This window comes from Alexandromys fortis, unplaced genomic scaffold, assembly GCF_014885135.2.
Source record: "Alexandromys fortis isolate MF-2015 unplaced genomic scaffold, M_Fortis_MF-2015_v1.1 scaffold_85, whole genome shotgun sequence".
NCBI lineage: Eukaryota > Metazoa > Chordata > Mammalia > Rodentia > Cricetidae > Alexandromys > Alexandromys fortis.
In genome coordinates, this window is record NW_026067975.1 from 2,702,340 (window position 1) to 2,725,310 (window position 22,971).

General features: G+C 35.2%; 1 protein-coding gene across 2 annotated transcripts in view; it reads right to left on the reverse strand.

The window, feature by feature from the left end:
* Atr (ATR serine/threonine kinase) overlaps window positions 1–22,971 on the reverse strand; it is a 105,814-nt gene that overhangs the window by 20,865 nt on the left and 61,978 nt on the right. For both annotated transcript variants that reach the window (XM_050157271.1, XM_050157270.1), the window contains exons 33-41: window positions 22,405–22,584; window positions 21,331–21,490; window positions 17,457–17,636; window positions 11,948–12,090; window positions 8,522–8,619; window positions 7,643–7,875; window positions 5,933–6,067; window positions 4,145–4,345; window positions 2,214–2,357 (exon numbers count right to left, since the gene is read on the reverse strand). In XM_050157271.1, coding sequence (XP_050013228.1) covers window positions 2,214–2,357; window positions 4,145–4,345; window positions 5,933–6,067; window positions 7,643–7,875; window positions 8,522–8,619; window positions 11,948–12,090; window positions 17,457–17,636; window positions 21,331–21,490; window positions 22,405–22,584 — 1,474 coding nt within the window. The remainder of the gene's footprint in view (window positions 1–2,213; window positions 2,358–4,144; window positions 4,346–5,932; window positions 6,068–7,642; window positions 7,876–8,521; window positions 8,620–11,947; window positions 12,091–17,456; window positions 17,637–21,330; window positions 21,491–22,404; window positions 22,585–22,971) is intronic.

A 22,971-nucleotide genomic window follows, 5' to 3' on the forward strand; every position in this document is an offset into this window, starting at 1 on the left:
TTTTTTTTCGAGACAGGGTTTCTCTGTGGCTTTGGAGCCTGTCCTGGAACTAGCTCTGTAGACCAGGCTGGTCTCGAACTCACAGAGATCCGCCTGCCTCTGCCTCCCGAGTGCTGGGATTAAAGGCGTGCGCCACCATGGCCCGGCGCATTTGACTTTTTTAACAGAGATCTTTGGCTTCTGAACAGAAACAAGAATTTTAATCTAAAGATGATGAATGCTACATTTACGTCAAGGGCAAGCTTATTTGTAGCCTATCTATGCTGGAAACATTCCTTCTTCAGGCTCATAAATAGTGCTCCCACTACCACTCCTGCTAATGTTAAGCCTTGAAGCAGATTTCCCATATTTCTTCGAAACAGATAGCAAGCACTTAACCAATAGGAAGGAAAAAAAAATGCTCATGATTACTTCTGAACAGTAATGCAAACAGAACCTGCTTTTTTTTTCACCTAGGACTGAAAACGAAAGTCTAAATAAATCTAGATAAGTAGAGAGTTTTTTTGTTTTTGTTTTTGGTTTTTTGAGACAGGGTTTCTCTGTAGCTTTGGAGCCCATCCTGAAACTAATTTGTGTAGACCAGGCTGGCCTTGAACTCACAGAGATCTGCCTGCCTCTGCCTCCGACCCCAGTCAAGTGCTGGGATTAAAGGTGTGCGCCACCATCGCCTGGCAAGTAGAGAGTTTTTATACAAAACCATTAAATGGAAAATATTTCCCTTCATTAAATAATGACTTATAGGGGCTGGAGAGATGGCTCAGAGGTTAAGAATACTGGCTCCTCTAAAAGAGGATCTGGGTTCAATTCCCAGCACCCACATGGCAACTCACAACTGTCTGTAACTCCAGTCCTAGGGAATATGACACCTTCACACCAATGCACATGAAATAAAGTTAAGTAAATTATTTAAAAAATAATGTCTTATAATCTTCTCTATAAACAGAATCACAATTGTTAAAAGTTAACTGAAGTAGACAATTGAAATCTATGTATATACCTAAAAATCTGACAAGAGGAACTTGAACAAATACTGATATACTCATTCAAAATATCACATGGGAGAAAGCCAAGCATACATAATGGATAAATAGAAAAAGAAAATGTAAAATTTTCTTTAATTACAATATCATTCACTTTTAAATGGAAAAAAAAATTCTGAATCTTAAAGAGAAACAAGCCAGTCACTAAAGGATTTTATATGAGGTACTAAAGTGGTGACTTAATGGAGGTAGAAACTAGATTGCAGTTGTTAAAAGACTGATTGAGAGATGAAATGAAGAATTATGGTTTAATAGACAGTTTCAATTTGGAATATTAATATAAAATCTTTGAAAAGTATGGTGAGATGGTTGCACAACAATGTGAATTCACTCAATGACATTGAAATATATACTTAATTTAAGTGATAATATGTTCATTTGAACAAAAATAAAAAATGAGAAAATGGAGAGATGGCTCAGCAGTTAAGAGCACTGGCAGATCTTCCAGAGGACCTGGGTTAAATTCCCAGCACTCACAAGGCAGCTCACAACGGTCTGTATCTCCAGTTCCAGGGAATGGCACCCTCACACAGACATACGTGCAGCCAAAACACCAATGCATATAAAATAAAAACAAATAAAATTTAAAATAAAAAAATGAAAGCATATATTTCAAGAGTAAGCTAACCACATACTGAGAAATTCACATTACTATGATAATTATTTTCCTAATTCTAAAATAAAAGTAATGGGGCTAAACAGATGGCTTAGGTAAAAAGCACTCGCACTTCTTGAGAACCCAAATCCAGTTCTTAGTTCCCATCTCAGGTGGTTCATAGCAAACAGGTATTTACAATGCATATTCAGGTAGTCCTTGCAAAGCAGTCACAAAATTTTACATAAACATAAAAATTAAACATAAGCCGAGCGGTGGTGGCGCACGCCTTTAATCCCAGCACTCAGGAGGCAGAGGCAGGCGGATCTCCGTGAGTTCGAGACCAGCCTGGTCTACAGAGCTAGTTCCAGGACAGGCTCCAAGGCCACAGAGAAACCCTGTCTCGAAAAACCAAAAAAAAAAAAAAAAAAACATAAATAAATGTTTATCAGCTCCAGGGAATCTCAGGACTCTGGCCTTAGGAGACACCTGTACGCATGTGCACATACATGTGGACACACACAAACACATATTGAAAATAATAAAAACAATCTATAAAAAAGGAAACTATTTCTAACCTTATTAATCAAAGAATTGAATTCCATTAGTCTACAGTCTTTCCTCAAGTCATCTTTTGGTTTACACATCATGATGTAGAACTTTCCATCTGAGCCCTTTAAAGAGATCTTCTTTGGTTTCTGAAGAGAAGTAAGAATTTCTACCTAAAAAATAATGAGTGTTATATTTAAGACAAGGCTGACTTCTTTGTTAAGCTTGAATATTATAAAAACTGAGTTATGAATTATATTAAAAAGAATAGGGGAGTATGTAGTAAATTAGTATTTCAAAATTTCTGTAGTGATATTTTGTTTGTTTTAACAAATAAATCTTGCCTAAAGATCAGAGTGCAAAACTAAGTCACTAGAGGCCAGGGAGTGGTAGCATATACCCTTAATCCCAGGACTGGGGAGACAAGGGCAGAGGGATCTCTCTTAGTTTAAGGTCACCCTGCGCTACAGGAGATTGAATCTGTCAGAAAGAGAAACTGCTCACACAAAGGTGATCCCAGCTCTTGGGATCCCATGTCTTTCAGCACTAGGGAGGTAAAGACAGGAGTGATAGAGCTAGGCAGAGACAAGATCTCAGTGCAGTCTGAAGAGGCAGTTTGAGCACAGGAAGACTCTTTTGACCTGAGCATTGGTAGAGGTAAAAGGTCTCTCTAGTGGCTGACTACACTGATTCTCTGATCCTTCAACTTTCATACACTAATATCTGACTCGGGTTTTTATTATGACCAATTAGAATTCGAGCTACAAATTTCCTTTTACCTTAGTTACCTAGAAACGAAAAAAGAAGGTTGTCTATGAATAGGGACATAGTTTCTTAAATATTAGTAATGGATATGAAGCATATATAAATAAATAAATAAATAAATAAATAAATTAATTAAAAAAGAAAATTTCCCCAAACCAAAATCACAACTTTGTTGGCAACCAGGTATTTACAATGCATATTCAGGTAGTCCTTGCAAAGCAGTCACAAAATTTTACATAAACATAAAAATTAAACATAAAAAATGTTTATCATAATGTTGGAAAAGTATTATCAATATACATTATATAAATGTTCAAAGAATAAGTTTATAAATTAAAAATAATTTAAAAATATCTTCTCCAAAATGAGCCTATGTCATGAGTAAACTAAAAAATACTTAAGTTAAAAACAAAACATGATTATTTAAATGTACAATGAAATGACTCTCAAAACAGTTTTAAAATCTCTTAAGCCATAGAAAATTCAGAATATATATGGAGTTTTCAAAAGCGTTCCCCTAAAATTACTTCAGCACTAGTTCCTTAAAATAAACATACATTTACTGCCACATCTCATGGGTGGGCATGTGGAACAGAAGAAAGGTTATGCCTAGCAGGGAAGAGGTCACAGGCTCATTACTCAGCAGCATCTGAGGTGATGTTCAGTGAGAGGAGCACTTACTACCCAAGTATGAAGACCTGAGTGTAGAGCATGTCTGGAATCCAGAGCTTTATGGTGAGATGGGAGCAGAGCCAGAAGAACTGTGGGAAGCTCATGGACCACCTAGCCTGCAAGTCCTTCTGAAACAAAGTGGAAGGTGAGGACCAACATCTGAGGTTATCCTCTGAGCATCTGTAGGCTGTGGCACATGATCACATTAACTTGTGCACACACAGACAAAAAGTTATCTGAATTTTGTTTCCTCATAAGAAGCAAATCAAATATATTTTGTGTCACCCACTCTCCATTAAGACAAAAGAAAATATAGGAAAATAAAATTGTAAAAACATAGCCATCATGAAATATGTGCATCTGCTTCCTTATCACTTACCTTTGTACCACAGTACAAGACAGTTCCATTTCTCTACACTTCTAGATTTTCTTTGCAAATAAACTCACTGAGATTTTTAGCTTAATTTGAAGTCGTAAGTTTAACTACACTTAAAAGTTATAGTAATATAAAACTGAAGTTTACCACATCATCGAAGCCTGCAAGGTAGGCCCAATGCCCAGGAAATGGGTCATGATTAGCATGGGCACCCAAAATTGATGGAAGAGTAGGGATCATGACTGACTGCAAAGGAATGAGGATTTCACTAAACGTTGGGTCTTCTACCAGTTTTTTAAGCATTTTAAAGTGAGTGCTCATGCTTAATGTAGAATTACTTCCATCAACCTGAGAAAAGAAAAACCAACACAAATAGTACATTTCAATTCTTCTGAGTTTACCTTGAATTAGAGAACTTTAAGCATGTAAACACTTCATTTTTACAGTCTCAACTGCTCAGCACTGCACTGTCCTAAGTATTTTAAATCACCTCATGCAGACCTAATACCTTTTACCCCATGACATGACTCTATCGTAGGAATGTCTAAATAGGAGGGGATGAGTAGAAACCAGTGATCTATTATGAGACATGTGAAAATCTGTAATAACTTCTTTTGGTTATCAAATCTAATTTGGCAACAAAATGATACCTGAATTTCTTAGTGTAAAGATCAATGCAATGTGTGTTTGATTAAGAGATATGCCAGCAGATTATCATCAGTTACAATATCCGATATAAAGTATGATTACCTTTAAAATCAGAAAAAGAATAACATTCCAAATGTATTTTGCCATGAAGGTTTCAGATGAAGAACTAAGCACTTGACATAAAGTGGTACCTTACAAGGCTGATATCTAAAAAATAAGTTTCCCTAGTGCCAAGTACATAAGAGGTCAAGTAGAATTAATGGGAATAATGAAAGACTATACTTTTTGAGAATGTGTTCATGAGAGGAGGTAGAGGAATAGGGTCACCTGTATCTTTCTACCTAGGAATGGTTAATGGATTTTGATTATTTGGCAAACAACACTAGCTATTTGACAAAGAACCTCTCTCTTTAATAATTACCCCCCACACTTTTATCTCCCCTACGTTCTTTTGCTTTTTTCCCCAATTCCTCCACACAGAATAGTGATCCACTCCTATAACCACCTTCCTACTTCAGTCACAAGTATACTGAAGATAATACTTTTTATTCTAAGTGATAGCCATCTGCTTATTTTCCTACAAATCTATCAGCAATTCAAGGCAGGTTTCTATTAGGAATCTTTGTTACCTCAGCACAGTGCCTGTGCACTGAAAAATATAGTGAAAAAATGAAAATCAAGGGCTTGGGTTAGAGATCATACGTTAAGTGCTTGCCCATTATGCATAAGGCCTTGGGTTTCATAATCCAACACTACAAAAAGGCAAAGACTACCAAACAAAACCATCCATTCTCTTTACTATCACATATGTGGGTTAACAGACAAGTTTTCAAAGCTTAAGGAAATGACAAAATAATTAGCGACTGCTTTAATTCGTTTTACATATATTTTTATGGTTGATTTATTCTTTGACTTAAAACTATTTGATAACTAATAAAACTATATTTTCAGAAAAATTCAGAAATATAAAGAACACCTGAAAGAAGGACAGATATTACAAGTTTAGAAAAAATAGATTTATTATATAAATCATATAGACATAGAGATGTTGCTCAGTTGTAAAGCCCTTGCTTGGCAAGATAAGGTTTCTGGTTCAATCTCTAGTACTATGAAGAATGGGGGGAGAGGTAGAAGATTCATTAAAATATATCATTCAATACATTTTGATGCATGTATACTGACATACTTAAAAACCTTAATTTAATGAAAAGAATCAGCTCAAATCACATGTAAGTTTCTGTATAACATTTAACATTGGCTGATAATCACTAAGATCTGTGACATTACCGATTTGTTGCACAATTCTAGCAGCTTGTCTGTTAGGCGAGTTGCATCTCCAACAAACTTTTCTAAAGACTTTTCCATATAGATAGCTTTGTTAAGAATTTCCTTGCATCTGTTCACACGCATGGGATAAGAAGACTGTCAATTAAAAAAAGAGTAAATTCAATTAAATATGAAATCTGATTGGCAAAAATCAACTAAAGAGAATATTCATGAGGTGAGTTTATAATGATAGGCATACAGGAAATGAATCTGATAACATCAAAAGCAATGAAGAAATTTTAATCCACCAGGCAATAGTGGTGCACGCCTTTAATTCCAGAACTCTTAAATAGAGGCAGGCGAATCTCTGTGAGTCTGAGGCCTGCCTGGTATACAGAGCTAGTTCCAGGACAGGTTCCAAAGCTACAGAGAAACCCTGTCTTATTAACTTGTGAATTCCCTTGAAAGGATCTACATTGAAGAAATAATCTGATATTTTGATATGTAGTAAAACAGAAAAAAGGAAAATAAAACAAAGAAAAGCTTAATGATTTAATGAATGAAGCTATTTTACAATTTTATATAAGTACTAAAATGTGTCTAAAAGAATATTAATATAATTTATCAATTGTTAAGTTAATTATTTAATATTTAAGTAAAATATGAAATTATCAATTTAAATTTACTGTTATGATTAGAATATATATAAGTTATAAGAAAATACTAATGAATAGTCTGAATTTTAATTTTTTATCTGCATACTAAATTTTCTATATTTCCATTAAATATACTAATGGGCACTAATTATGTAGTCTTTGTTTCAGAATTAGACTAAGTATTTTGAATTAAAACATTCAGGAAAAGAAAGTTATCATAGGGCTGGAGAGATGACTCAGTGATTAAGAGCACTTGTTTTCACAGAGGACCTGGGTTCAATTCCCAGCACACTACTGTAGCATAATGATCTTGTACACTATAAAGATTTGTCACTCATATTGGTTTAATAAAACGCTGTTGGCTAGTAGCCAGTCAGGAAGTATAGGCAAGGCAACCAGACTAGGAGAATTCTGGGACGAAAAAAGCAAGAGACACAGTTGTCATCCAGAAGTAGAGGAAGCAAAATGAGAATGCCTTACTGAGAAAAGGTACCAATCCATGTGGCTAAGCATAGGTAAGAATTAGGGGTTAATTTAAGTTGTAAGAGATAGTTAGTAATAAGCCTGAGCTAACAGGCCAAACAGTTTATAATTAATATAAATCCCTGTCTGTTTATTTGGGACTGAAGAGCTGCGGGACCTGGCAGGTCAGAAACATCCATCTACAACACTCACATGGTAAGTTACAACTGTTTATAAACTCCAGTGGACTGAGCACATTCTTCTGATCTCTGTGGGCACCAGGCATGCAAGTGGTGTACAAACATACATTCAAGAAAAATACTCATACACCTAAAACAAATCTTTAAAAAACTGGTTATTACAGCTATTCACTAAAAACTTCATGAGGAAAACATATGTTCAAGTCTTCAATCTTAACATACTGGTCACTTCTTTTCATATGATAAGTATCTTAAAATATTTAAACAAGGTAATATTTCTCTCTGTTAGAAAGTATTTAAAAATTACTAACAATATAGGTCAGAACCTTGGAACTTTTATTTATATATTTTCTATAAAAATCTAGGCCATAATAAGTATTACAAGGCATTGTGGTCACTAGCTAATGTACTACCTTTGACACAGCTGTCATCATCCACATGGCTTGCTGAGGATAGGCTAGAAACACCTTGGCTATTATTTCCATCAAGACAACAAAAACTTCATCATGAGAATGACAAATTCGAGAGATCAACTGTGAGAAAGCTGTCAAAAACTGATACGGAGCTAAACGGTTTGTGTGCTCTGTGAGAACGCTATTTATTCTAGACAAATCACTTCTCATTTGTACTCGATCAGAACGGCCACCTAGGGGAAAGGAAAAGAAAAAGAGTTTAAGTCAGGGGAAAAAATAAACATCAATGTATCAATTCATTTCATAGAAAAAAATGTGATAAAAAACTGCTTTTAAAATACATGATCTCCATGCCAACAGCTAGTTCATTGTCAATAGATAGTTTGTGCAAATAGGAAAACATTTAGTCTAAGAGGCATTTGTTTTTATCATTCATTGTAAATTTTAGGATAAATCACACACTTAAACTGACATCTTTCAAAGTGTTAAGGTTATCAAGAAATAAAAAGACTTCATTCCTGAATTATAACTACATTAAAAGTCTATCTTTCTGCTTCTTTTCCTAAGATTTACTTTTATTATTTTTCAATTGTGAGTGTGTGTGTGTAACATGCACTTGTGCACATGAGAGCAGGTACCTGGAGGACAGAAGCTTGGATCCACTGCCTAACATGGGTGCTGGGATTAAACTCAGGTCTGTGAGAGCAGTATGTGCTGAGCCATCTCTGTAGCCCTCATACTTAGTCTCTCACAAGATTATAGCATTTTAATTATCAAATTAATTACTGTTTTCTAGTGGTATTGTAATGCCAAATGTTATTTTATACTAAAGTTATAATTCTTCCTAATGCTTTAGAATTTTTACAAAAAGAATTATACCTTTTTCCCATTCGTATGCCTTAGCACCAAAATCAAGCCATAGTGATAACATTCGTGGCATTGACTGATAAATGAATTGATTTCCATATTGAAGAGATCTGCAATTATATAAATGAGAAATATGATTAGCACAGAGTTCTTTTTTAGGTTATATGAATTAGAATTTAAAATCTTAAACTTCCACTTCAGTTATGTACAGCATTCTGACAAAAACTATGGTATCACCTGTCTATCTATCTCTCTGCTCTTGAACTCGGTATGTAGCAAAGGATGAGACCCTGAATCCTCTGCTTCTAACTCCTAAGTCAGACTACAAGCATGGGTGTTTATTTGATGCCACATGTCAAACCCAGGGCTTCATGGATGCTAAACAATCACCCTACCCACTGAAATACACCCCAGCCCCTGAAATAATGGTATTGATATTTCTTCCTAGTAGCTTATTCCCCCCCCGTTCATCTTTTCTAGCTAAAGTATTTAGTTAGCATTAAAAATAACAGATGTTTTAAGAGTTAAAGCCTTTTAATACTTCATTCAAATGCTCCTTACAATCTGTACCTTCATTTGTATTCCATGGCCAACAAGCTTTGGTCAGCATTAGTCATTCTATTTCTGGGAAATTACATTTCTGCATTTTTATGTTTTGTTCTTTTACAGTTGATGATGAAAGATATATATATATATTTTAAAGATTTTATTTATTATGTATACAATACAGCGTGCTGCCTCCATGTAAGGCTGCAGGCCAGAAGAGGGCACCAGATCTCATTGTAGATGGTTGTGAGCCACCATGTGGTTGCTGGGAATTGAACTCAGGACCTCTGGAAGAACAGTCAGCATCCTTAACCTCTGAGCCATCTCTCCAGCCCAAAGAGATATATTTTTATAACCACAAAGCCAGCAGCCTGAGCTTTTACCACAGACTTGCCCTAAGTATGTAACTTTTAGATGTATCTGCTTTATTTCTGGTATGCTGCATATATATCTCCATCCATTCCTGGAAAAAAGTGTTAACTATCACAAATTATGCAGTGGGTTTCCCACATTTAGAGAAACCATGGGCCTCAGAAAACCTAGAGTATAATGGCTAAGCTTATATTTGCTAAGCTTATCTCAGGAAAACCATCTTCCTGATACTACTCATGATCTTTGTAATTATGACTTCTCCCCTGCCAGACAAGGTTTTAAAATATTTATATCATTCATTTTTATATGGGCATAGAAATTCTATTACATTCCTGAATGTTTTGTATATTTAAAGTGTTATTCCCCAATTAAACTTTTTGAGGACAAACATTCACAGTAAAGCAGTAATAATTATTCAAGGTGCATTCAGTTATTCAAATGAATATATCATAATAGCTAACTTTTACTCCTTTAAAAATTTAAAAATTGCTCCTCCAGAGGACCCAGGACCAATGCCCAACACCCACACAGTGATTTATAATCATTTATAACTCCAGTTTCCAGAGTATCTGATGCCTTCCTAGGCACCAAGCACATACATTAGACATATACATACACGCAGGTAAAACACACATAAAATAAAGTGAGGAAATCTAATTTAAAAAATCTTTAAATTCCAGCATAAAAACATTCCAAAATTTTAAGTATTACAGCTGTAAGTATACAGTAGAAGTAGAGCGTGGATGCTGGGTGGTGGTGGTGCACGTCTTTAATTCCAGCACTAGAGAGGCAGAGGCAGACAGATCTCTGTGAGTTCAAGGCCAGCCTGGTCTACAGAGTAAGTGCCAGGACTGGTACCAAAGCTATAGAGAAACCCTGTCTCAAAAAAAACAAAAACAACAACAAAAATAAAAACCAAACCAAAAAGAAAAAAAAAAAAAGAAAAAAGGAAAAAAAAGTAGAGTGTGGTGTCACACATTTAATAACCTCAGTATTCAGGAGGCTAAGATAGGCAGACTAAGATGTCAGCTTGGGCTATATAGGCAAGACCACACCACAAACAGGCCAGCCTGGTTTACAAGAGCTAGTTCCAGGCAGCCAGGGCTGTTACACAGAGAAATCCTGTCTCGAAAAACAAAAACAAAAATGAACAAAAGAAAAGCAGTGATATTCATAATTATTAGTAATTACAGCCATGGAAACAAATGAATGAAACTGAGTTTAGAGATCACAAAAACAGAAATTTCCTTAGCAAAAAGAAATCTGGCTAAGTGTTGTTATAAATATTTAACCGAAAAATGATAAAACGTGAAAATAAGGGATCTTAATAAGGTTATTGCTGTTAACTCAGAATCCTTCAGTAGAAAATAACAGCACATGGAAATACAAGAAAAATTATTAAATACGTCTGTGTATGTACTGGCATCTGAAATTAAAAGTTATATTCTAACCACAGCTGGAGGATTAAGAAGTTTAAGTTCAAACTTAGCTACATAGTGAGTTTGAGGGTAGCTTGAGCTACATAAGATCCCACCTCACAAAACAAAATGAAAAGCTGTATTTCATTTTCTGCCTAGTTCAAGATTAAACTTTTGACAGGCATGGTGGTACATTCCTGTCATTCTAGTACCGTGACACTGAGGCAGAGGACCATGAGTTCAAGAATGGTCTGATCTATAAAGCAAGACTCAAACCCCTAAAATTCAAAAGCAAACAAACAAAAAAGACAAGGTCTTTATTTAGTCTAACTTGAAAATAATATTTATATTTGCTAATTTTTTTACAGGATTTGACTAGGAGAAATTACTCAATTACCATTAAATTTAACAATTAAACATATTAGGTTTAAGGTCCTCTGAAATATTATACAAATTTTTGGAGGATGACTGTCACAGCCTCCTGAATATTGGAATTATAAGTACGGGCCACCATGTCCAGAAAATGGTAGATTAAAAGTTTTTTGTTGTTAAAAATGCTATGCAAGTGCTCTACTATTAAGTTATATCTGCAATTCAGCACTGTTGATTTTCTAAAACTATATCTACACATACCCTTTGTGTACACACATACACACACACGCGAGCACGCGCGCACGCAGACACACACACATGGAATATTTCAAGACTAAGGAAAAACTACATGAAGAAAAAATATTCTGGGATTGGAGAAATGGCTCAGCTCTGCTTGTTCTTAAAAAGCACCCAGGTTCAGTTGCTAGCACCCACAAGGCAATTCACAATCATTATAACTCCAGTTCCAGGTGATCTGATGCCTTCTCCTGGCTTCCAAGAGTACTGTACATGCACATGGTAAATATAGATGCATGTATGTAGGCAAACACTCATACATGTAAAATAAAGGGAAATGAAACATTAGAAAAAGGAAGGAAAAGTATTTTCTCTCAGTTAAGTTGGTGGAATAAATCCATGCTTTGTAAAGCAGAAAACATCCTGAAACATGCTATGGTATGTGATAAAATTCATTCATATTTAATCGCAAACACGCAGTTCTCATACCCACCTTCCAAAATGCAGGACTATATACCGGATGAGATCACCTTGCTTTTCCATTTTGTTGTCTGTTACCATGGGCATCAATTTGTCATAGTACTTGGCAAGGTAGAAATGTCCATCTTCCCACTCTGGCAGAAACGAGGTCACATCCTATGAAAAAGACATAGGCTACATATCTAAGCAAATTTCATAGTAGGCTGGCGTACAATGTACTAATATGTGATTAAAAATCAAAAATATGCAACACAACACCCCCCCCCCCCCATAAAAGCAAGACAGTAGTGATGCACGCTTTTAATCCCAGCACTCAAGAGGCAGAGGCAGGTGGATCTCTGTAAGTTTGAGGCCAGTCTGGTCTAGAAAAGCTAGTTCCAGGACAAGCTATAGAGAAACCCTGTCTCAAAAAGACAAAAACAAAACAACAAACAAACAAAACAAAACCAAAAAATACAGTACTCAGCAAATTCAAGTTGTTGTATGTAACTTTGGTTTAATACATAGTATTTCATCAGAATAAGCTCAAATGTATGGTGTTGATAAACATTCTTGTCAGGAGTGATAGACAACAACTGTAATACTAGCACTCAGGAAGCTGAGGAAGCAGGGTTTCAATATAACCCATATATATAGTGGGTTATAGGCCAATTTGGGATACAAAGTAAAGTCCTGTCTCAAAACAACACACACACACACACACACATACACACACACACACACATCCAAAGCCCCAAACAATCAGAAAGCCAAAATCCCCTTCATGCAGTCATGCTAGGTCAGATTATATTTATGATATGAGGCTCTTATGAAATTACAGTTTCTTCTATGGTTAATGTTACTGGTTTGTTTATAGACATGTCTCACCATGTTGTGCTGAGGCTGCTGAGGGAAAAGTGCCATGAGTTTGGCGCTAGTATGACTTGCACAATTGAGTTCCTAGCGGGCAACAGATAGAAGGCATGAACTGATTTTAACTACCTACTTACCCCTAAAAAGGAGGTCCTGGATTAGACTAACAGTTGATTTGTTTATGATGTGAAGATGGGATCAATTTTTCCCTACTGTGAAACATCTAAATGACAGAGCACCATGTCTTGAGAAGTATTTTTAGTGCCTTATAATAATTTATAACCTGTCTAGTTATAAAATTGTTCTGTTCTACTGGTTTATCTAACTGTATAAGAATATAGTATTCTGATTATAAAACCTTTACAAGTTTTGACATGTATGTATGCTGGTTAAGTCTCTGGTTTCCCCAGCAGTTATTATTCTATAGCTTTTCAACCTGCTTAGGGATGCAAAAGACTGGCACTGATGATTTCTATCATTGAGCCTGTTTAACCTGCTAACTTCTAATCAGATCTAGGAGATTAGGGAGTAGGAGTGGGTCGAGGTTGTTAAAACTATGGTTTTCTTCCTGCTGAGTTGTAGCTGTCTCTGCTCCTACACTCAAGGTGTGGTCCTGCGTTGTCTTCCTACAGTAATAATCCTTTAATTCAGTAAATGCTCTCCCATCTTGTTCCTTCTGATCCAGAAGTGGTGGTAATGATTCACCATTCTCTGTTGCCATCTATTTTCTAACTGTGTCCAGCCTCATACAATATTGTAAAGGTATCTTGAATATGCTGGCAATTATGCTATTATGACAGCTAAAAATCTATAGGATCCTGGACTGTATTCTAAACATGAAAAAAGACATTATTGGGTCTAGAGGGATGGCTCAGAGGTTAAGACCACTGGCTGCTTTTCCAGAGGTCTTGAGTTCAACTCCCAGCAACCACATGGTGGCTCACAACCATCTGTAATGAGGTCTGGTGCCCTCTTCTGGCCTGCAGGCATACATGTAGGCAGAATACTATATACATAATAATATATACATAATAGAAAGAAAAAAGAAAGAAAGAAAGAAAGAAAGAAAGAGACATTACTAACAAAAGAGGTAAAATTTCTGAAAATAGAATTATGGTTGTACAAGTTAACTAAAATTAGAGAAGCCTAATTCTATACAGGAATTCTCTGTGCTTCTTTGGCTAATTTTTAAGTTTATGATCATTTCAAATTAAAAATTAGAAAACTAAGATACTAGTAAGACAAAATGTCTTGGTTATTATCAGCCTTGGCATTTCCACATAACTTTTAAATTCCAGTTGTCAATTACCTATTTGTTTTTTGATAAAGACTGCATCAAACTTACAGGACATTTTATAGTGAAATGACATCTTTACATTATTGAGTTTTCTCATTTAAAACTGTGTTATACCCCCAATTTACTTAGGTCTTTATTTAGCACACAAGGGCTGGAGAAACTGCTCAGTGGTTAAGAGCACTGGCTGCTTTCCCAAAGAACCCAGGTTCAATTCACAGCACCAAGATAATAGCGCACAACCACCAGTAACTCTAGTTCTAGAGGATCTGCCTGGTTTACAGTGGCACCAGGTATACAGTGCACAAATACACATGCAGGTAAAAAACCTAACACATAAAAATAAATAAAATTAAAAACTCACTCAATAATTTTTCATAATTTTTTACTATAGTCTTTTTTTAAGTGTGAGATTATAATTACATCATTTCCCACTACCAAACTTCTCATATACTCCTTGGTTTCAAATTAATGGCTTCCTTTTCATAAACATATACATATATATTCCTAAATGCATACATACAACATGTTCAGTTTGCATGATATTTGTATATATGTTTCAGGGTTTAACCATTTGATATTGGATAACCTAGACACGTTTTAAAAAATTTTGAAAAACTTAATCCTAGGTGTTTTACATTTTTTTGGTCTTTTTTATTTCTTTCTTCCTTCCTTTCTTTTTCTTTTTTTCTTTCTTTTTGTTGAAGTGAGGACCTAACCCAGAACCCTGCAATTGCTAAAGTACTCTATCCTGATACTTTATAGTTTTGAGGCGATTCCAAATGTTTTTGGCTTTTACTTTATGTTTTTCTTTTTCCACTTTTCGTGTATGAATGTATACCTGTATGCATGTTTTTGCATGCGAGTGCACATGTGTAGGGGCCTGAGCTTTATTTCTAGAACCATCTCCACCTTATTAATTGACACAGAATCCCTCAATCTAACCAAGAGTTTGTCAATATGGCTAGCTTGCTCTGGGGCTGGCCCATTTCTGCCTTCCTAGGGTGAAATTAGAGGTAAACTACCACGTGTTCCCATCATTCATGTAGTTTTTTAGGATTTCTGAACTACAGTTTTCATACTAGGATAGCAAGCACTTTAACTGCTGAACCATCTCCCCAGCCCCCTAAATTGTATCTTTTCTGAGGCATAATTTTCATATAAACCATATAAGTTTGACATATAAGTGTTTGACAAATAAGTATATCTGTGGAACAATGGCACCAATCAAAATAATAAATATTAATTAATACAACTGTTTCTGGAGTTCCTGTTTGTCCTATACCTACTGGCCAGACAAGTATTGATATTATGTATCAATACACATTACTTTTACTTATACTGGTTTAATATGACATAATCAATGCATATATCACATCCCTCTTCTTTCATTAAACACATCTGTGATATACATGTGCCTTGTTATATGCATAAAAAACTCATTTCTCTTTTTATTGGGGGGGGGCATGGTCTCATTATATAGCCCAGGCTGACCTTAAACTCATGATCCTTTTGCTTCTACTTCCTGAGTGCTGGTATTATAAATGTGTGTACCACTATGTCCCACCCTTAAAAATTCATTTTTTAATAATTGTGGAGTAGCATTCTATTGCAGGACCATACCATAGCTTATCCACTTTTCTGTCATAGACCAGATGACCTATTTTTTTTAATGAATAAAATTACAATTATTTTATACAACTGATTTTATGAAGTTATGTAATTATTTATCTTGGCTACATATCTAGAAATAAAATGGCTGATATATCTTAGGTGCATGACAAATATTGCTACCAGGCATGAAGAGAGATCTAGTTGTCACAATAATAGGCTTGCTAATCTTTTAGATGTTAGGCATTCTATCCTCTGAAGTAGCTACCTCACTGTGATTTTAATTTGCACTTTACTACTAATGCCTTTAAACATCTTTTCATGTGCCTTTCATCCATTATATGTACTCTGTAAGAAGTGTCTATTCCAAGTTTTGATAGATATATTGAGTGATTTTTCCTGAGTTTTTATAATTTGCATATAAGCCTGTTGTAGATACACAGCATATTACCCCACCCCTCCAGTCCACAGCTTTTGTGACAGTGTCTTTTCTATAGTATGTTTTAGCTTTCACAGAACTCCAGTTTATAAGACTTTCCTTTGTGGTTAAGGTTTGTTTTATTTAATTTTTTTAATCTATAAAACTTTCACCTAAACTAAGGTAAGAAAGATTTCCTTTGATTTCTTTTATCTTTAAGTTTATAAGTTTAGCTTTTCAGTTTTAGGCATATTAAAGTCCAATTTGAAGTAAATTTAGCTAATTAGATAGTCCAATATTATCTTTTTCTCACAAAGGTTTCTAGCTTCCCAGTTACTTGTAGATTGTGTTTTTTTTTTCATTTTTATTTTTTAAAATTATTTTTAAAAAGGGTAGAGAGATGACTTAGGGTTAAAAGCACTTGCTGCTCTTGTAGAGTCTGATTCTCAGCACACAGTTACTACAACCTATAACCTCAGCTCTAGGGGATCCAACACCCTTTCTGTTGTCCTTAGATACCTCAACTCACCTGCATATTACCCCACTATACACACACACACACATAATTATAAATGAAATGTTTTTAAAAATAAAAATGTATTGTGTGCATGTATGTCAAGTACATACAAACATATACACAAATAAATATAATAAAACATCACCCTTCACAATAGTCACAAATAACATTAAATATCTTGGGATAACAATAATCAAAGAAGTAAAGATCTGTTCAACAAGAACTTTAAGTCTTTGAAGACAGAAATTGAAGAATATACCAGAAAATGTAAAGATCTCCCATGCTCTTGGATAGGTAAGATCAACATAATAAAAATGGTAATCCTACCAAAAGCAATCTATAGATTCAATGCAATCCCCATCAAAACCCCCAAACAATTCTTCACAGATCTTGAAAGAATACTCAACTTCATATGGAAAAACAAAAACCCCAGATTGCTCTCAACTCTCTTTTGAAGACATAGTCTATTAACCTCTGATTCAGCTGGACTGACATGCCAGTAAGTCCTAGGGGGTTAGTTCTCCTATCTCTCCATCTCTTAGATTAAAAGTGCATACTGTGGCACCCAGCATTTTCAAACAGACCTAATACAGCTCTGGTTGAAGAGCTAGTGAATAAGACAGAAGACTATCAATTCTCGATTATTCCCTCCTATGGAGTGCTGGTATTACAGCACACCTATGGCAGTTCACAACTTTCTGTAACTCCAGTTCCTAGGGGATCTGATACCCCCACACAGACAAATGTGCACAAAAAATAAAAACAAATTAAATTAAATAAAAAAATAATTTCATACATAAAAACATGGTTTACATTACATATATACTTACCTTATATTTCTTCATAATTGCATTGCTTTCAAAGTTAGCTGTTTCCTCCATAAACCGGCCAACTAGCAGTGTAGCTCGTCCATGAATTAACATGTGCTTACTCTCAGTTGGAGATTTATTTTCAGGAAAACATAATTCAACACCCTTTTGAAGAACAATAAGTGCCTGATGAACATCACCCTAAAAGGAAAAAAAGGCAATTAACAAATTTTTAATTTAAGAATATATTCTTAGTCAGACAGTGGTGGCACATGTCTTTAATAGCAGTACTTGGCAGGTACAGTTGAATCTCTGAGTTCAAGGCCACCAGGGCTCTGTGGAGAAACCTTGCCTCAACAAATTGCCTTGTAAATTAATGTTTATCTCTTACTCTCAATTAAAGTCCTAAGGTGGCACTGATTCATTTCATGCACCCGTTTACTCATTCATTTTAAAATTAAAGTACAAGGATCTGAAGATATACATACATAGATGATGTGGAATAACAATAATCCATAAATTAAAATCTCTGGCTTAAAAAGTTCAGTTAACTGGATGTGGTGTGTATGTGTATAATATTCCACTACTCAGAAGATGCAAGCACAAGGACCACAAGTTCAAGGTCAGCCTTGGCTACAGTTAGATTGTTGAAATAGGAGCGGTGGGGCTGCGTCCCCAGCACCCCGGCCTCCTGGCTAGCTCATGCCCGAAATAACAACACACAAACTGTATTCATTTAAAGACTGCTTGGCCCATTTCTATCTAGCCTCTTCTAGGCTAATTCTCACATATTAATTTAGCCCATTTCTAATAATGTGTGTAAGCACCCCAAGGTGCGCTTACCAGGAAGATTCTAGCCTACGTCCATCCTGGGTCGGAGTTGCCTGGGAGAACAGAGCCTGGCGTCTCTGCTCCAGAGAGCAGAGCTGTCCAGTCTGTCTGAGGAGTCTTACCTCACTTCCTCTTCCTCCTGTTTACTCCTCCCACCTATGTTTTAACCTATCAGGGCAAGCAGTTTCTTTATTTAATTAACCAATGAAATCAACAGATTGATATATGACACTCCCACATCATTAGATGTTATCTCAACAAAACCAAACCAAGCAACCAAACAAAAAGAGTAAAAGAAGTTCACAATCAACTGAAGAAACAAACTATGTAAAATACCCAACATGTTTAAGTGCTATAACATATAAACACAGATGAATACTTTAGTGGATAGAGAAAGGAGTCTCCAAAATCTATGTAAAGGTACAGGAAAATAAAAAAAAAAACCAGTAGTCAGGAAAGATTACAACCCCCCCCCCCAAACCCAAAAACCTGGGGTTTGGAGAGATGGTTCAGTGGTTAAGAGCACAGAATGTTCTTCTAGAGGTCCCAGGTTCAATTGTCAGCACCCACATGGCAGCTCACAACTGTCTGTAATTCTTGAATACAACACCTCACATAGATATACATGCAGGCAAAACACCAATACACATAATATAAATAAATTAATTTTTTTAAAATCTGGTTTTGATTCAGAAAAAAAATCTGAATTTGGTCTTAAAAATGAGTAGAAATTAGCCGGGCAGTAGTGGCTCACACCTTTAATCCCAGCACTCGGGAGGCAGAGGTTGGTGTATTTCTGTGAGTTTGAGGCCAGCATGGTGGTCTACAATAGGACAGGTTCCAAAGCTACAGAGAAACCTGTCTCAAAAAACAAAAAAATATACCAACAACAAAAAAAGGGGGGGATTTTTCTGCATGCAATTTAGTGAATAGCATTTTAGCTAGATTTTATTCTATGTGTACAAGTATGGGCTTGAGTATGTGTGTCTGCACCACACATATACAGGTATATTCAAAGGCCAGAAGAGATTATCAGAAGCCCTGAAACTGTAGTTACAGGTGGTTATGAGCCCCTTGATACGAATGCTGTAGCTGAAACCCATGTTTTCTACAAGAGAACAAATATTCTTAATTACTAGTCATCTCTCCAGTTCCAGAAACACCAATTTTTAATTTTGGCACTTGAGGGTTTGGAATGGGGTCATTATATGGCACTGGCTGGCATGGAGCTCTTTATCTAGACCAGGCTGCCCTTGACTTATGATGATCCCCTTGCATCTGTCTCCTAAGTATTATGATTACAGGCCTACACTACCATACCTGGCAAAGCAATACTTTAAATTATGATCTATGACCAAGCAGTGATAATGAGCCATCGTTCCCAGTCTACAATACAGATAAAGTAAACAGCTGATACTTAACAGTATGTATGGTCCTCTTTCTCTACAAGAGATGTTTGAAAACCTCCATTGGATGCCTCAAATTGTGAACAGTAATAACCCTACAGATTCTAGTATTTTCTCAAATATGTATGTATGTGTCTATGTATATATCCATAGTTAAGTTAAATTTATGAATAAGAGATTAGTAACAATCACTAATAATATAATTATAATTAAACAATACACTGTAGTGAAAGTTATTTAAAAATTATGACTATTTCTAAGATTTTCCCTTTAATATTTTCAGCCATAGGTTGACCACAGGTTACTGAAAGTAGGGAAAGCAAAGCTGAAGATAAGAAGGCTGCCACTTTACCACTGTTAAACTTCAGCATTTGTTAGTTTTGATATATTAGATGCATTTCCGACTTAAAGGCATTTTCAACTTACAATGAGTTTATTGGGATGTATCCCCAACTTAAGTTTGAGTAGCACCAGTAACCTCACTTTAGGCGAAATCTATATAAAGCATTTGTGAGATGGACAAACGAAGCTGAAGGAATAGGACAGCACTCAACCAGAAACGGCCGTGTGTACTTCTCAGAGTTCAGACGTTCTAAAATATAAGAATACTTTCAAGTATTGAATCTTTTGAAGAAGTAGTATGTTTCAAAGAGCATTTTGCAAAGGTTACAGACTACAGAAATATAAACAGAGAATACATGAGATACATAAGAAGGCTGTAGAATTGTTAGAGGCTGAAAATAATGGCAGTATTTAAAATAGGATGAAAAAGAGAGATGATTCAAGAAACATTTCAAAAGTTAGAGCAAAGATTTAGCTTAAAGTTGGATGTGGAAAGAATTTTAGGTAAAGCCCAGATTTGTTTTAGATAAAAGGATAGAGGTGAGGCTTGTTCAGAAAAATAACATGAGAAGAGAAATAGCTATTATTAGGTAATGGATTGCATTTCCAGGATACTGAGTTTAGGCAATACAAAGACTAATGCTAGCTCATAAAATGACCTGGTGACATCTAACACAGGCTCAATTACCACTTTCCGCACTGGTCTAGGAAACATCTCCCTGTCCTCTCTTAGTTACCACCAAGTTTCTACAATCACATATAACATCACCTATAGCTACAAAATGTCAACTGCAAAATATGCTATGCCTACTATAAATTCTAAGCTAAGTGACTATCATTTAAATATGGGACATAAAATTAGTAAGTAGTTCATACATTTAAAAAATTACTATTTCTATTGCTGGAATCTGGGGGATGTTGGGAAGTGTCTATGCCTTCCTGACAGGTGATGACAGAAGTACATCTTGGCAGTAACACTGAGTGTTTCCCAATGCGACTAGTAAGAAAGTGCTACAATCATTTATGAAGTACATACTGAGAATCTACTACATATACAGAGAGTAAACTAAAGTAAGAATTGGAATGTTCCTCAGAAATTTCTCTCAGATGAAAATGGAAAGAACTTTACTATACTAAATAGGTATTTGAGGACTGCAGAATAGAAGCAATCTTTCTACCTAGACTATAGTAGAGAATGAAGAAAAGGACAGAGAAAGAGAGTTCTGAATTTGGACTCAGGGTTTCCCCAGCTGAACGTTGATAGAAGTATGTAATTCCAACAGAACATTTTCTGATGAGGTTCACTTGGCCAGTACCTTGGACCACAGCCATTTTGCCCTTTCCACATACAGTTCAGCAAGTCGTGATTCTCCTGCATTAAGGAGAGCATTGTAGGCTGTCTGATGGTGCCCAGCCTTTCTAGCTACTCTGGCACTCTGCAACCAGCATTCTCCAACCATTTCATTGTAATCTGGCCTAAGAAAAAAATGTAGCAAAAATAGGAGAAAAAGAACATCTGTAAGTATATCAATAACTTAAACAGTTCTTCTCAAAATAGAACTTTCTCGGTGTACTATTTTAATGCTTACTTTGTAAAGCAACAACAAACAAATACTGGTTTTAAAAGTTTTTTATGCTATTTAATTTGTATCTTAGAAGTCTATCTAGGCTTTTTTCCCTTTTTTTCTTTCGTTTTTGGTATTTGAGAATCAAACCCAAAGTTAATACTTGATAGGTATGTACTCTACTAGGAACATCCCAGCAAAAGACTTTATTCTTGACTTGCATTGGTATTTACCTCTCAAGATATGTTAGTTACATAAAAAAACAGTTAAAATGATAAAAACATACATATGTATTATATTAACTTTTTTTTTGAAACAAGGTCTTCTAAGAAGGTTCACTGACATTTAAGAAGATCCTCCTGTACTAGCCTGAGTACAAAGATTATAGGCAAGCAACATTATGCTTGACTATAAATTGATTCTTAAAAAAATTCTTTAAATGGTTTAAAATTCAATTTATCTTAAAATTTATTTATTTACTTTTTTGTGTACAAATATTTTGCTTGCTTACTACGTGTGTGCCAGAAGTACTGAATCCCTGGAACTGGTGTCACAGATGGTTGTGAGTCACCAAGGAAGTGCCTAGAACATAATCCTTATTTTCTGCAAGAGCAGCAAGTGCTTTTTAACCACTGAGCCATCTCTACAGTCCTTGGTAAAATTGGTTATTGTGTTCTAGGTTTGTTACAACTATGTAATGAATTCATAAGTATTGAAAATAGAAAATGTAGATGTATAAAGAAAAATACTACCCAAGAAAATATAAACATGATACTAAATTCAAGAGAACTGACTTTTTTTTTTTTTTAAAGTAGTATGAACCACCTTTTGTTGAGGCTTAATAAAGCTCTTCGAAGGGCCAGGATAGGCTCCTTGGCTCTATAGGAATTCTGGGTCATTTCAAGTCGAGCTGCCCAGTTCAGAGAGTCTTCATAACAACTGTCACCTGCAGATTTGTTAAAAAGTGGTTTGATGCTATGCTCCAACTCACATAGCATGTGCAATCTGAAAACAGACAGAACGTGTTAAAATGTTACCTCATTCAGTCTTAACAATCTCAGTAAGTATGTACTTTTTACCTCAGCTATGAAAAAAATTAACTTCTAATATATTTTCTTACTATATAAACAGCAACATTTTTATGATTAAAAACTAAGTGTAAACACCAATTTATTCTAGTGAAAACATTTAGTGCCTTGATGTCACACCAAAATTCCTGTGAATTAAACTGAAGAATATATGAAAACTAAAACCAAACTTTACTGCCACCATGAAAATAAAATATGGCCTCATTATGAATGAATATGAAATATTTATATAATACTGGTAATAATATAAGAGAGCCTGATACTGTAAATACAGTAAAAATAAACCTGTAAAGTGATAGTCATA